The 14,609-nt window shown below is 38.2% G+C and overlaps 1 protein-coding gene across 1 annotated transcript in view; it reads left to right on the top strand.

The window, feature by feature from the left end:
• The window catches only part of gemin5 (gem (nuclear organelle) associated protein 5), a 40,232-nt gene that overhangs the window by 18,231 nt on the left and 7,392 nt on the right, over window positions 1–14,609 (top strand). Inside the window, exons 16-23 of the mRNA XM_022676252.2 lie at window positions 2,276–2,497; window positions 5,263–5,379; window positions 6,946–7,068; window positions 9,891–9,986; window positions 10,533–10,670; window positions 11,431–11,578; window positions 11,788–11,907; window positions 13,162–13,372. Of these exons, the coding sequence (XP_022531973.2) occupies window positions 2,276–2,497; window positions 5,263–5,379; window positions 6,946–7,068; window positions 9,891–9,986; window positions 10,533–10,670; window positions 11,431–11,578; window positions 11,788–11,907; window positions 13,162–13,372 (1,175 nt within the window). The remainder of the gene's footprint in view (window positions 1–2,275; window positions 2,498–5,262; window positions 5,380–6,945; window positions 7,069–9,890; window positions 9,987–10,532; window positions 10,671–11,430; window positions 11,579–11,787; window positions 11,908–13,161; window positions 13,373–14,609) is intronic.

The following is a 14,609-nucleotide window of genomic DNA, read 5'->3' as shown; positions in this document are numbered from 1 at the left end:
TTAACAAACACAAAAACACATTTTACTGTGCTTAACAGGAGGCCATTTTTCATTCATGGAAAAAAAAGCACCTGAGTTCATAGGTTTATTGTTGCGAAACTCCCAGAATGCTTTCATGATTAGATCGGCCAGCAGTTTCAACACATTTTGAGCTCTGTATAGAGCTGCTGTTGAAGTTTTGGGAAGACTCTTTATTGGTTTCCATTAGATCTTCTGGGTAGTGCACCTCTTGGTGAAAGATTAATTGCCAGATTGCCCACCTTCTAGGCCATCAACCAGCCAGCTAACATTATTTTCAGATTCAGCTCCTCTGGGAAGACATTCCACAAGGTTTAGTAGTGTGTTTTATGGAAATGTTTGATCATTGATCCAGAAGTGCATTTGTGAGGTTAGAGACTGATGTTGGACGAGAAAACCTGGCTTGCAGTCTCCACTCAAATTCATCCCATAGGTGTTCTATCGAGTTGAGGTCACAAGTCTGTTAAGGACTGTCTGTCTGTTCCACAGCAAACTTCCTAATCCATATTTTTATGGATTTTGCACTGGTTTGCAGTTTTTTTATTTTTGGAACAGTCCTTTAATTTTCCTAATAATCGTCAGTGCTCCTTTTATTCTGGTGTGCTTTATGTACAGTGCGTCCGCAAAGTGTTCACAGTGCTTCACTTTTTCCACATTTTGGTACGTTACAGCCTTATTCCAAATTGTATTATATTAATCTCTTTCCTCAAAAATCTACACAAAATACCCCATTATGACCATGTGAAAAAAGTCCAATACCATCCCTACAGTCAAGCATGGTGGTGGCAGCATCATGCTATGGGGATGTTTTTCAGCAACTGGCAGACTAGTCAGGATAGAGGGAAAGATGAATGCATCAATGTACAGAGACATCCTGGATGAAAACCAGAGCTCCAGAGCGCTCTTGACCTCAGACTGGGGCGACGGTTCATTTTTCAGCAGGACAACGATCCGAAGCACATAGCCAAGATCTCAAAGGAGTGGCTTCAGGACCACTCTGTGAATGTCCTGGAGTGGCCCAGCCAGAGCCCAGACTTGAATCGGATTGAACATCTCTGGAGAGATCTGAAAATGGCTGTGCACAGACGTCTCCCATCCAACATGATGGAGCTTCAGAGGTACTGCAAAGAAGAATGGGCAAAACTTCCTAAAGAGAGGTGTGCCAAGCTTGTGGCATCATATTCAAAAAGACTTGAGGCTGTAGTTGCTGCCAAGGATGGTTCTACAAAGTATTAAGCAAAGGCTGTGAATACTTATGTAAATATGATTTCTTTGTTTTTTTTATTTTAATAAATTTTCAAAACTCTCAAGAAAACTTTTGTTTACATGATCATAATGGTATTTTGTGTAGATTTTTAAGGAAAGAGATTAATTTAATACAATTTGGAATAAGGCTGTAACGTAACAAAATGTGGAAAAAGTGAAGCTCTGTGAATACTTTCCGGATGCACTGTATGAATTTTACCAGTCAGGTTGAAAGGAACAGTAAAGCCACTCCACTGAAGTGCACCAATATAAAGGAGTTTCGATGTAGTTGTCCAGCACCAAGGCTGGAGTAGCATTAGCATTAGCCCCTAACCGCTATTTCCATATTCAGAAGTAAGTATTATCGGCCTGTAGGTTGGCTTTACTGGAGAAGCATTAGCGGTTCCCGCTAACCGCACCTGCTAACATCGCTCTGGCTTACCGGAGCACTCAGGATTCCCCTGTGTAGCGCTTTCGGCAGCTGCTAGTGGTTAGCTGCTAATGCTTCAGCCTTAGTTCTGGTAAAATTTGGGACTCTTAGCTTACTGTAAGTAAACGAAAGCGCTTTACTTACACAAATAAACAGTTAAACAGTTTTCAGTAGATAAATCTTTGTAGATTAACATCCAGCGCTCGTTTGACTTTTAAAGAAATACTTTTTTTGTTTTTATTACAGTTTTGTTAGCTTAAGTTTAGCTTATCTTTTCTTACCCCCCACCACCACCCAGCAGCAAGACCTGCTGAATTATAATCCGCTGCACCTTATAGTGCGAAAAATACGTTACAAGTCGTGGACTTTTCAGAGTTGAATAGAAATTGAATAGTACTTTCCATTTAAAGGAAAAATATACAGTCTATGACTAGGTTTAATCCCCATCTGGGAAGCCGATCCTTTGTGTTCGTCAGTTTAAGACTTTTTCTCACAGTTTAAGCGGAGAGGTTATGGCTATGTGGTATGTGGAGAGTATATCTTGCTGTGAAGTTGCAGTAAAGGAATTTAACGTTCTAACAGGTAAGAGACGTGTGGATCTGGAGAAAAAGAAACCCCTGCAGAAGAAAAGCAAGAAGAAGAAGAAGGCAGCAGGAAAGGGAGCTTTAAAGCCCGAGGAGAATGAATCCCTGATGGGAGAGGAGGAGAAAGGAGGCAGCGGTGTGGAAGAAGCACAGTCAGAAGATGAAGGAGAGGATGAACAGAGACCGTGCTCCAACATCTCCACTGCTGCACTCTCCACAGGTTACTTTCCTCTCATCTTCTTACTGTTCTTTTGCTGGCCTGTAAGTATTTAAAGTGACTGCATAAAAACGTAAAGTGTGAAGTATGATGTCTAGCTTTTCCCATCCTCTTATTCTTCTATGACAATCTTATGAACTGTCTATCCATCTCTATTGTCTAGTAGGGCTGCAAATGATACTATGTTAATAGTTAACTAATCTGTTCATTGTTTTTTAGATTAGTCAATTAGTCAGTGGCGAGGCTCCTGTTCCAATGCGCTTTTTTACTGCATCTACATTCACTTAAAAATTACAGTATATAGAAGAGACGGTCTTACATGACAGATATCTATAAAATCTATAAAAAAAAAAGAAATTATGTAGTAAAAAAAAAAAAAAGTGTTAAAGCAAAACTATATTTTAAATTTTAGATTCTTCAAATAACCCTATTTAAAGCTCCACTAGGTAGGATTGAGATTTTGTGCTCGTGGGCTCCCCCTACAGTTGTAGAGTGTAATAAATGTTTCAGGCGGATTAGTTTCTTTTTCGCGTTTTCTGGCTTTCACAGACATATTCGGTGTCTTCCCAGCTTCTGTCAAAGTGTCTGTATGCTAGTTGGTAAAGAATGAATCAGTAGTCCCTGTAGAACTGTTAGAACTGAAGGTCGGAAAGCAGGTCGCAGTTCTCACGAGCGTTGGTCGCGGCCGCCTCGGAAAACTTACAGAGTGTGGTTTGAGCTCAGAGGAGCTCCGGCACAGACACGAGAGCACCGCTATTCCTCCTATTACACCTCAGTGCAGCGCTGCAGTGAGTTTCAAGCTGTAATTTTACTTCTTTAAAAAGATCAAAAATCAAGGAAATCTTACCTAGTGCTGCTTTAAGTAATGTTCGTATCTATATTATGGGAAGAACTAATCAAATAAGTACCGTATTTTTCGGGCTATAAGGCGCACTTAAAATACTTATTTTTTCCCAAAAATCGTCATTGCGCCTTATAATGCAGTGCGCCTTGTGTATGGATTTTGCTTGTGTTTACTGACCTCGATTTTTATGTGGTACACGGCGCTCTGTTGTGCAGAATTCCTCACCCACGCCAGAAAAAGATCCCCCTCTTGGGCTAGCGCGCGGTTACCTTTGACTGCCGTACTGCCTCTCGGCTGTGGCTCAGGGTAGCTAGTTTCCACTGTAGCTCCGTGGCCAGAACAAGGTGCCGGTAAACTTTCCTTTCCACCCGTTCTGGGGTAATAGCACAAACTGTTTCTTTTTAGCGCCCACTTCTAAGTAAAGTTAACCTCTTAACACGCGCTGGCCCACCGGCGGGCCAGAAATATTTAATATTTCATAACTGGCTGTGTTTCTGAATAGTTATGAACAGTTACAGGTTCAATATAGACATCCAATATACCATTTTAAAGCTTAGAATCTCTGCTTTTGAGCTATTTAGCCTATTTAGCGGAATATCCTTTCAGAAAATAAACATTTAGGGCGAAATATGCCTTGGTTATGATTTTAATAATTCATAACTCTCATATTTGCGTTTATCGTTCGTCCATATTTCATCGAATGCGGTCATGTCATACACCATTCGAACCGTCTGGCTCTCCGGATTCCAGAACTGTGCTTTTACTGTAGGATGTATGTTTCATGAATTAGAGCTGCGTCAGAGCGCATGTTTCCAGTAATAAAAGGCTCTCCTTTTGTCCTGGGGTAACCTCTGGTCACTGCCGCCACCCCCCGAACACACACCCGCGCTCAGCCACAGGTCCTACCTTCAAAACGCGTCCAGACTAAAGAGAATCCATCAATCCAGTCTCCTGTAATCCACAGTTATATCCAAACAGCGCTGGAAATCACTTCATCCAGAAATGAAACTTATCCAATCTTTATCTCTGTTTTAAAACCGTTTTATTCACCGAATTCGGCACAACACGCTATTATAGTCAGAAGCCTCGCGGAGTAATGCGGTACTTGCTGTGCTTCAACATAATATTATGGTCTGTCGGAGCGTTGCGGCTACCGTTGTCAGGAGCCTCGCGGAGTAATACGTACTTGCTGTGCTTCAACATAATATTATGGTCTGTCGGAGCGTTGCGGCTACCGTTGTCAGGAGCGTCGCGGAGTAATACGTACTTGCTGTGCTTCAACATAATATTATGGTCTGTCGGAGCGTTGCGGCTACCGTTGTCAGGAGCGTCGCGGAGTAATACGTACTTGCTGTGCTTCAACATAATATTATGGTCTGTCGGAGCGTTGCGGCTACCGTTGTCAGGAGCGTCGCGGAGTAATACGTACTTGCTGTGCTTGTTGATTTATTGCTCAGAGATGTTGTTATTTTTCACAGATATTGTGAAGGATTTATTGCTCAGAGTTATTGTTACTGATATAAATAAAGTTTCATTTAGTGCGCCTTATAATCCAGTGCGCCTTGTGTATGGACTAACACTAAAAATAGACCGTTCACTCATCGTGCGCCTTATAATACGGTGCGCCTTATAGTCCGAAAAATACGGTAAAAAAACGTTTATCAGTGTTTATCATGTTTTACAAACATGACAGTATGTTGTGGTAAATGAATTCCTTAAAACAGCGGGAATTCAGAATATCCCAGAATGTTACATTCCTATTAGGTTTGTCACAAAAATGATTTTTGCTTGGATGGGCAATAATGAGGTCAGCTAAATTATTAAAGTTGTGTCAATTTATTGTACGATAACTTGATAAATGTAATTAGAAAGACAGGAATATTTCCCACCTAATCTTCTTTTAATTAAATTGTGCTCTGTTTAGGTTCTTTAAAAGAGGCCGGTATGGAAAGATGTGTGCCAGAGAAAATTCTAAATGGTGGAAAATCTTTCCTGGCCATTAGGAAGGAGGTGAAGGAAGAAAAGAAGAAAGAAAAACCAGGTCAGTATATTTGTGTGTGTGTGTGTGTGTGTGTGTGTGTTTTTCTTATTTTAAGAAAAACTGAATCTTTATCTATATATGCCAGAATGACAAATTGACTGGTTGCTGCAACATTCAAATATTAATATCAACAGTAATAAATCTGTAGTGTACATCAGTTTAATTATATATATATATATATATATATATATATATATATATATATATATATATATATATATATATATATATATATATATATTTATTTATTTATTTATTTATTTATTTATTTATTTATTTTTACAACAAATGTTGTCAGAAAGCAGATATACAGAGAAACCTTACTTCTCTGGTCGACAAAGACGGCACAAACATATACATATCAAAAACAGCTGTACAAAGATTAACATGCACCAAAATTGACAGACTATAGAGTAGGGGTGGGCGATATGGCCCTAAAATAATATCACGATATTCTATGGTATTTTTGCGATAACGATATTCTTTACGATATGACAAAACACTGATTTTTTTTAGTTTTTATTCAAGAATACACTACTGCACAATACTAATAATACATATATCTCCATATATCCAGTGCTGCAGTAACATTAATGATACATAATTTGTCTCTAGTAGAAATTTTATTAGATATGAGAACAGTGTGAATTTTTCTTTTGCTAAAAACAGCCAAAAACTAATACCCTGATGTGATAACTAGGGGTGGGTGATATGGCACAATATTTCAGGGTTTAATATCGTTCACGATATTCAAAAATGTTGGCGATATTATCGCGTACGATATGATATGGCACACCCCTACTATGGAGGCCTATAGTGTTCTGCCCTTTGTGCTCAGATTGAATGCAGCGAAATACAGCAGCCTGTGATAAACATCAGTCAGTACCAGATGCTGTAAATACTGATAAAGTCTCTTAGACATTATCTCTGGACCAGTTTTTGATAGTTTGATGTACCTTTATTTACCTTAAAATTCCATAGAATTTAAAGCTTTAATACCTATTTTTTAAATTAACAAATAAAACGAATAATGAATAAAACTTAGCTTAACATAATGGATTTTTAAAGTAAAGTGGTCATTGTTAGCCAATTGTAGTAGTGGAAGCTAGTGTCACTTTGTTTTTTGCCAGCATACAATAAATTATTCATTTAAAATATCGGGTACTAATATAATTCCCATATCATCATGCATCCTTACTAACAATTAATTCAAACAGCCAACTAACAGTTATCTTTATGCCATTCTCTTTGGGAACTGGCCTCATTGTTACCCATGATAAAAAGGTCTGCATTGGGTCCATTCCTTTAATGCCTGATATATAAACTCTGATTTTCTGTGAGCAGAGGGGAACTCATTACTCTGTACTGTAGATTGTGAAGAAGCTATTGTAGCTGAAATGTCAGGCAGTACTCTGCCCCTGCTCTACACTTAAATACACAGATTAACACACACCCTGCTGGAGTGCACTTGACCTTTCCCCACAGAGCAGTTATTTTCTGAAGTTCTATGTGTGTGTATGTGTGAAGAAGAGATAATTGGAATTGGTTTGTACTCTTTTCTCTCAGACTTATCTCTGAAGAAGAGGAAGCCACGCTCCATGCTGCCTCTCAGCACCTCCATGGATCACCGGCCCAAAGAGGAGCTGCAGCAGGACTGCCTGACGCTGGCTGCTGTCAGACACGCACACGGTCAGCAATACATCATGGCTTTCAAACCTTCTTATATGGGGTGTGGGTGTTATGTATCTAAAATAAAATAATATATCAGGCTATTTTCAGGGTATTTTTGTACTGCTACTATGATCGGGAGATTGCTGGTTCAAATCCAGGTCATGCAGCTTGCCATCAGCTACCAGAGCCCTGAGAAAGTACATTTGGCCTTGCTCTCTCTGGGTGGGTAGAAGGCGCTCTTTCCCCACATCATTCATAGGGTGATGCCAATCAGTAGGGGTGGGTATCATCATTGATTTCCCAGTTCAATTCGATTTCGATTCGCAAGGCCCCGATTCGATTCAAAATCAATTCGTTTAGGTAAATTTCAGTTACAATAAAAATTGTAGTTTGAATATGAAATGTTGTAATTATACAAGGAATACTTAAACTTCTATTATTAAAATATTAGTGTTTAAATTATGTAGACATGCGTGTGTGTGTGTGTGTGTATAAATATATATATAAATATATAGACAACAGTTACATTTTTTTTTTTTATCATTTTATGTAGCTTAGTTAATTACATGTGGGTAAAACTTAATGTGGTTACAGAATATTAATGCGGCTTCGGAAGCCAACCCTTTAACTAACTCTGTATGAACATATATACTACCATTTTAGTTAGTTACATAAAGCAAAAACATAACAGGCTTTATAAATTTCGTATTTATTTGCGAATAAAAGTGTGAAATTTACACAGACCCACTAGTTCAGATGTGATACTATATAATAAGCAAAGTGACAATAAAACACAACAAGCTAAATGAATAATGTAAAAAGAGAAAACTTTATTAAATTCAAAGGAAAAAGCAGCCAGTCTGACTGGAGTTCAACTCCCCCGTTATAAGAGCCTCTTCCTCGGCCGGTAATCACATTTATTACTTTATTATTTATTACTGGGAAAAAAAATCACTGAATTAGTAACAGTGCTTCATAGTTCCACTGTTTACACATTAATTCACTCAGTTAAAGGTTAATCCAAAACAGACAACTTTCAATCATGTTTTTTTTTCTAATATACAGTGATTCTACCTCCATTATATATATTATATCCCCACAGAATTTGTTTTTTTAAACATTTTCATCTCTATTTAAAAAGGTGTGGTTATTGTAAAAGGTCTGGGCTACACCTAGCTGGGGTGGGACCATAGACTGTATGGGTGGGACCAATGACTGTGAGCTCTGTGGAGGCAGCCCTCAGGGGCGGGGTTATTTAAATGAGTAGGCTGTCTCTCCACAGTCTTTCTCCCTCCTCTGGTCTCTACTGCGCAGACTCGGGTATCAGGATCGCCAACATGGCGGAAGATTTTGGCTTCGTTTTCATTGAATGAATGGGAACGGAGACACGGCGTCCACCTATTTTACATTCTCTGATTCAAATAAAGATTTAAATCGAAGAATCGATTTTTTTAAAACACACCTCTACCAATCAGCACAAGGCATCTGTGAGCTGATGTATCAGAACCGAGTTGCTGCGTTTTTCTTCCGAGAGCGCTGTGATGATACTCAATGCTGCATCAGCAGCAGTTTGAAAAGCAGGGGTGAAAAAAGGTACCCAGTACTATAGCATGAGTCGAGCCTGGGCAGAGAACCTAATCTCTAGTTATAGGTGCCCTTTTTTCACCCCTTCTCCCCCAATGGCCTAAATTCTCCATTGATTTTAACATTTTTTAAATTTCTTAAGATCCATGTGCTAAAAACACAGTATTAACAGAAAAGTGCTCTCAATGTTTTTACCTTGTCCATTTTTAAAAACCTCCATTTTGCCCTAGAAATGAACTGCTTCTATGTTGAATAATGAATTGTAGCATTCCAAAATCAGTTCATTTAAATCTACACCTTTAGGTCAGAGCATCATGATCCATTTTCTCTAGATTTTCATAAAGTTAAGTCTTATATTTGTATAGAAGTTTGGAAATAAATTGTTTAATACTATACGGTATGAAAGCTGTGCTCTGTGCTTTTCTGTTTTTTCTGCTAGACACTTTATTCGGTTGTTTTAAAAATGCATAGACGGATAAAAAATGCATAGACATGCTTGCTGACTAAATGATACATATCGCACTTGGCCAGCTAGCGTGTCTATACATTTTTAAACAGGGAGTTTAACCCTGACTTTATTGGAAATTATTTTGATCATTAAAACCCCAGAGCAGAGTAATATGGCCTGTTTAGTGGCCGTATTGGTGAAACACAACCATCTATGTAAATATACTGACTCTCAAACAGTACAATTTCCCCCCAACGTCTTCATTAATACAAAACATAACGAAAGGGTCTGAAAGCTTTCTGGACCTACAGTAGAGCTAAAATCGGGCTCAAAAAATCAAGCCCAACCCTACCTGCGCCTTGCCTGACCCTAACCTGTCCCAGCCAGATTTAAATACCACATTTTTTGTAAATAGTGCATTAAACCTGAGATTTTTAACTATAATTCTAAGTTGTTTGAGCGAAATATGTTCAGTATGATGATAATGAACAGTGCAACATGGAAGAAGCATAGGCTTATTATTTTAAAATAAAATAAACTGTTTATTAAGAATGGAGCTCCAGAGTGTAATGCGGACAAGGGAGAGGAGAGGTGGGCTTGTGCAAACTGTGCAGGCCAGTGCTGTGTGATTTATACCATTATAACTTGTGATTATCAAACTGTAGCTTTATATAAAATAAAAGTTTGCATTGGAAAACGTAGGCCTATGCCACAGAAAATTTCGCGCTTCTTGTGTAGAAAAAGCTGAATAAATGCAACTCCAGTTCCATCACTGCTTGATTTGTCTTCAAATTGCTGTCTTTCTCAGGCCAGTCAGTAGACTGTGTGCCGGGCACAGGAGAGCACATCCAGCTCGGCCTCTTCACAGACAGGGAGGCCCTCTGCAGGATGTTCCAGGAAGAAGGTAAGAAATTAATCAGAGATAGTAGTACTGTAGAAAGTACAGGGTTCGTACAGTCATGAAAAACCTGGAAAAATCATGGAATTTGAAAATAGCATTTTCCAGGCCTGGATAAGTTTTGGAAACATACAAATACCCAGAAAGTTTTGGAAAAGTCATGAAAATTTGGTCAACAATATTTGATTTTCTGTTTATCAATGGAGAAAATCTATTTTGAACTAAAAAAAAATACGTCAGCTCAGAGTTAATTCAGTTATTTAGCCCTAGACCAAGGAACTGTCAGGATCTGACACACATTTTATTATTGAATGTTGTGTGTCATTTTCATTTTAGGCCTACTCTAATCAATTTCAATTATAGTTTTAGTTGATTTTTGGTTTTATTGTCTGTATCTGCACTTAATTAAAAATCATATGGTCATGAAAATTTGCCTTGAAGGCATGGAAATGTATTGGTTAAAAAGTGTAGGAACCCTGAAAGTAACCAACTGATAGCAGGAGTATTTTTTTTTTGAATCAGTGCTTATTTTTGCTTTATCTCTTTGTGCAGAGGACAGTCATGTAGAAGCAGGTCACTATGACTCAGTGACGTATCTTCGGCTGTGGAAGGGAGATCTGACTGGAGCTCTGCAGATGGCTACGGAGAAAGGAGAGCTGACGGATCACTTGCTGAGCTTAGCACCCATGGGTGAGCTTCTCACAGTTTAATGGTACACAGTAATCAGTATACAGTATGAGCAAAAGAGCTGTATTTTGACACCTGCTCAGTCAGAGAATTAATCAGAGGTTTTGTTGGTGTAACTGTCTCTGCTTTTCAGGGAAGGCTTTCTGCTAGATTTTGAATTACTCATATGCTGTGAGGATTTGATTGATTTAATTCATTAACAAGAGCATTAGTGAGGAGGATGCTCTACAGTTCAGTGCAGGGGGCTTTATGCTTTTCTAGGACTATAGTAGTGTAATATACTTTTGAAAAAAGTTTTTTTAGTTGTTGTTGTTTGAAACTGAAGACGGGGTTCATACGGTCACGAAAAACCTGGAAAAGTCATGGAATTTTAAATTAACATTTTCCAGAACTGGGTATGTTTTAGAAAAATAAAGAAACCCAGAAAGTTTAGGAATAGTCATGGAAATTTGCTCTACAAATCTTTGTGTTTCAGTTTATTTATTTATTTTTAGGTAACCGATACATCAGCACAGAGTTTATTCAGTAATATAGCCCTACACAATAGAGCTCTCAGGATCTGACACACATTTTATTATTAACCCTCATGAAAATGTGCCTTAAAGGTATGGAAAAGTAATGTAAAAATAATGGAAATTTATTGGTTAAAAAGTGTATGAACCCTGAGTAAGCATTTCAAGTGCAAAATTTTGATGTGCAGTGCTATAAAGGTGCAGTTTTATTACCGTTGCCTGTTTTTTTTTTTTTTTTTTGCATATTTTAGCTGGTTATCAGGTGTGGAGTCGGACAGTAGAGGCGTATGTGAAGCAGCTCTGCCTGCAGGAACAGTTCCTTAAAGCTGCCTCCCACCTAGTGTCCATCCATAAGATCTACGAAGCCGTTAGCCTCCTCAAAGCTCACCAGTTCTACCGGTAAGAGGAAATAAATTGGTGTTATCTGTAGTCTCAATTTTCAAAATTTAATATGTTTTTAATTGGATCTGAAAAAATGTGGTGAAATTTTAGTTTGTGTACTCCTAATCCTAATCTAATGAAATGGTTGATACTGGTTTAGAACATCCCTCATTATGTGAAATGATGTAAAGTTTATTCACAAATAAGTGCTGGTGGTTGATCCACAGGGAAGCCATAGCTCTGGCCAAAGCCCGTCTGCAGGCTGATGACCCTGTGCTGAAGGACGTCTACCTGAGCTGGGCCGCCGTGCTGGAGAAGGACGGTCATTACACTACTGCTGCTAAATGGTATGCTAAATCACGAATTTATACTATAAAAAATATTGTCAGTTAGAGGATTTGTTTGCAGAAGATGAGAAATGACAGAAATAACAAAAAAAGTTATGCAGAGCTTTCAGAACTTAAATAATGCAAAGAAAACAAGTTCATATTCATAAATCAATATTTGGTGGAATAACCCTGATTTTTTTTCATGCATCACAGTTTTCATGCATCTAGCACCTCCACCAGTCTTACACACTGCTTTTGGATAACTTTACGCCACTCCTGGTGCAAACATTCAAGCAGTTTATCTTAGTTTCAGAGGCTTTCAATTTGGTAAAATCAAAGAAACTCATCATTTTTAAGTGGTTTCTTATTTCTTATTTTTTTCCAGCATTGGGGTTTTGGGTTTAGGTCCCACAATAAAAATAATGGGGAATAGGGTAAATTAAATACTTTAAAAAATACCAGAAAAATTGGGTTCTCTAAATTGTCCTAGTTGTCTGTGTGAGTGTAAGAGTGTGAATGAGTGTAACTAGTTATTTTTTATGTATTCTGTGTAACTTCTTTACTAAGACTTATAAACAGTACCAGTCAAAAGTTTGGATACACCTCTTCACATTCAGAGTTTTTTTAACATTAGAAATGTATTATTGAAGACTATATTAAAGCTATACAAAAAAGTGTTAAAAACAAACCAGAATATATTTTATAGTTTAGATTCTTCAAAGTAGCTTCATTTATCTTTGAGGACAGATCTGCACACTCTTGGTATTTTAATCTCAGTGTCTTCATTGAGGGAGAGTCACCTGGAATAGTTTTCCCAGTGTCTTGAAGAAAGGAATTCCTGGAGGTGCTGACCAATATTTGCTGCTTTACCTTTACACTGTGAAGGTCCAGCTTATCCCAATTAAATCACCTCAAATCACTGCCTCAGTTGATCAGGTTTAAGTTAGGGGATTGACTACGTAATTCCATATGTGTGTCTCGATTGTTTTTTTGTATTTTAATATTAATCTACAATGTAAAAAATAAATAAAGGAATTATTAAATAAAGTTTGACTGGTACTGTATTAGTTTATTTTTGCACTTTATATTGCATCCCAGTTGTTAAGACTTTATTTATGCAGCTCCAGAGCCAAAAATTCAAAGAGGCATCCTTGCTATGCTGAATGTGTTTTGGCTGATGAACTGCATCTTGTCTGAGAGGGAAATCTGGCAAGCGCCTCCTTTTAAAAACAAAACTTTAATTTGGCCGAATCTCAACTTCCTGTTTTACAGCTATCTTGCTGCCGACTCCAGTTTCGACGCAGCCAAGGTCATCGCCAAGAAAGGGGACGTGATGTCGCTGAAGACCGCTGCTCACCTGGCGAAGCTCGCCGGAGAGAGCGACCTGTCCCACTCGCTGTCCTTAAGATGCGCCAAGGAGTTCATGCTGTCGCAGGATTGGCTGGAAGCACAGGATATCCTGAGGACACAAAGCACCTTACTGGTCAGTTCCCCAAAGTTTTGTTTTGTAGAACTAATGAGCTGGCCAGATCCACGGCAAATGTAAATGTTAGCCACGGGGCCGGTCGGGCGGAGCGCTCTAAAAATGAAGGATGCTCCGTTCAAGGTCCTGCTACTCCAGCCAACCTCCTGCCTTCCAGCTTTAGCATCCAGGATCAATATTTAGCTGCTTTTCTGCTGTTTGTTCCTGAAATCTTGTTTACTTCCTGAAAATGGATGTTTGTGTTAATGCAGACTCAGCTGTGTCTGCACAGAACATCCTACAGCACTCAAAATTTTTGGACCATAAGTAGAAGGACAAAGAGTACATCTGGGGGAAAAAAAACAATCGACCTGATGTTTTTTTAATGCTGACTTTTAGGCTTAAGGCGCATTTATACTCTCATAACATTTACAAAAATAAATATGTCTCCTTTTAAACGCTGTAACTTCACAGCCCACATATTTGTACTAATAATAATACATTTTATTTATATAGCGCTTTTCAAAATTCTCAAAGACGCTTGTACTGTATGCGACCTTTCATTTGCATGGAAGTTAAGCAAAACATCAACTACTAGTGCGTCTCAGAAAACTAGAATATCATTGAAAAGTTACTTTATTTCAGTAATTCAGCTAAAAATGTGAAACACATATATTATATAGATGTGTTCATTACACACAGTGATCTATTTTAATAGTGTATTTATCTTATTGTTGATAATTATGGCTTAAAGGCAAAGAAAAAAACCAAAATCTCTCAGAAACTTTTTATACTTTTATTTATTTTTTTAATTTATGATTTTATACTGAGACCAATTTGTACTTTTGCCAGTGTGGGCAGTATACCAAGTCCTGCTAGAAAATGAAATTCGCATCTTCATAAAAGTTGTCAGCAGGGAAAGGAAGCATGAAGTGCTGTAAAATTTTCTAGGAAAATAGAACACAGTGGATCAACACCAGCAGATGACAGACATGTCTCTCCAAACCATCACTGATTGTGATGTGAAACTTCACACTAGACCTCAAGCAGTTTGGACTGTGTCTCTCCACTCTTCCTCCAGACTCTGATCCCTTGATTTCCAAAGGAAATACAAAATTTACTGATGGTCAGTGATGGTTTGGAGAGACAGGTCATCTGCTGGTGTTGATCCACTGTGTTTTATTATCAAGTCTAAAGTCAGTGCAGTTTTGTTTTCCCGGAAAATCTTACAGCACTTCATGCTTCCCTCTGCTGCTGA

This window comes from Astyanax mexicanus, chromosome 17 (assembly GCF_023375975.1).
Source record: "Astyanax mexicanus isolate ESR-SI-001 chromosome 17, AstMex3_surface, whole genome shotgun sequence".
Classification (NCBI taxonomy): Eukaryota; Metazoa; Chordata; class Actinopteri; order Characiformes; family Acestrorhamphidae; genus Astyanax; species Astyanax mexicanus.
The sequence above is the reverse complement of the archived record's forward strand: the minus strand, read 5'-3'. Positions and strand labels throughout refer to the sequence as shown.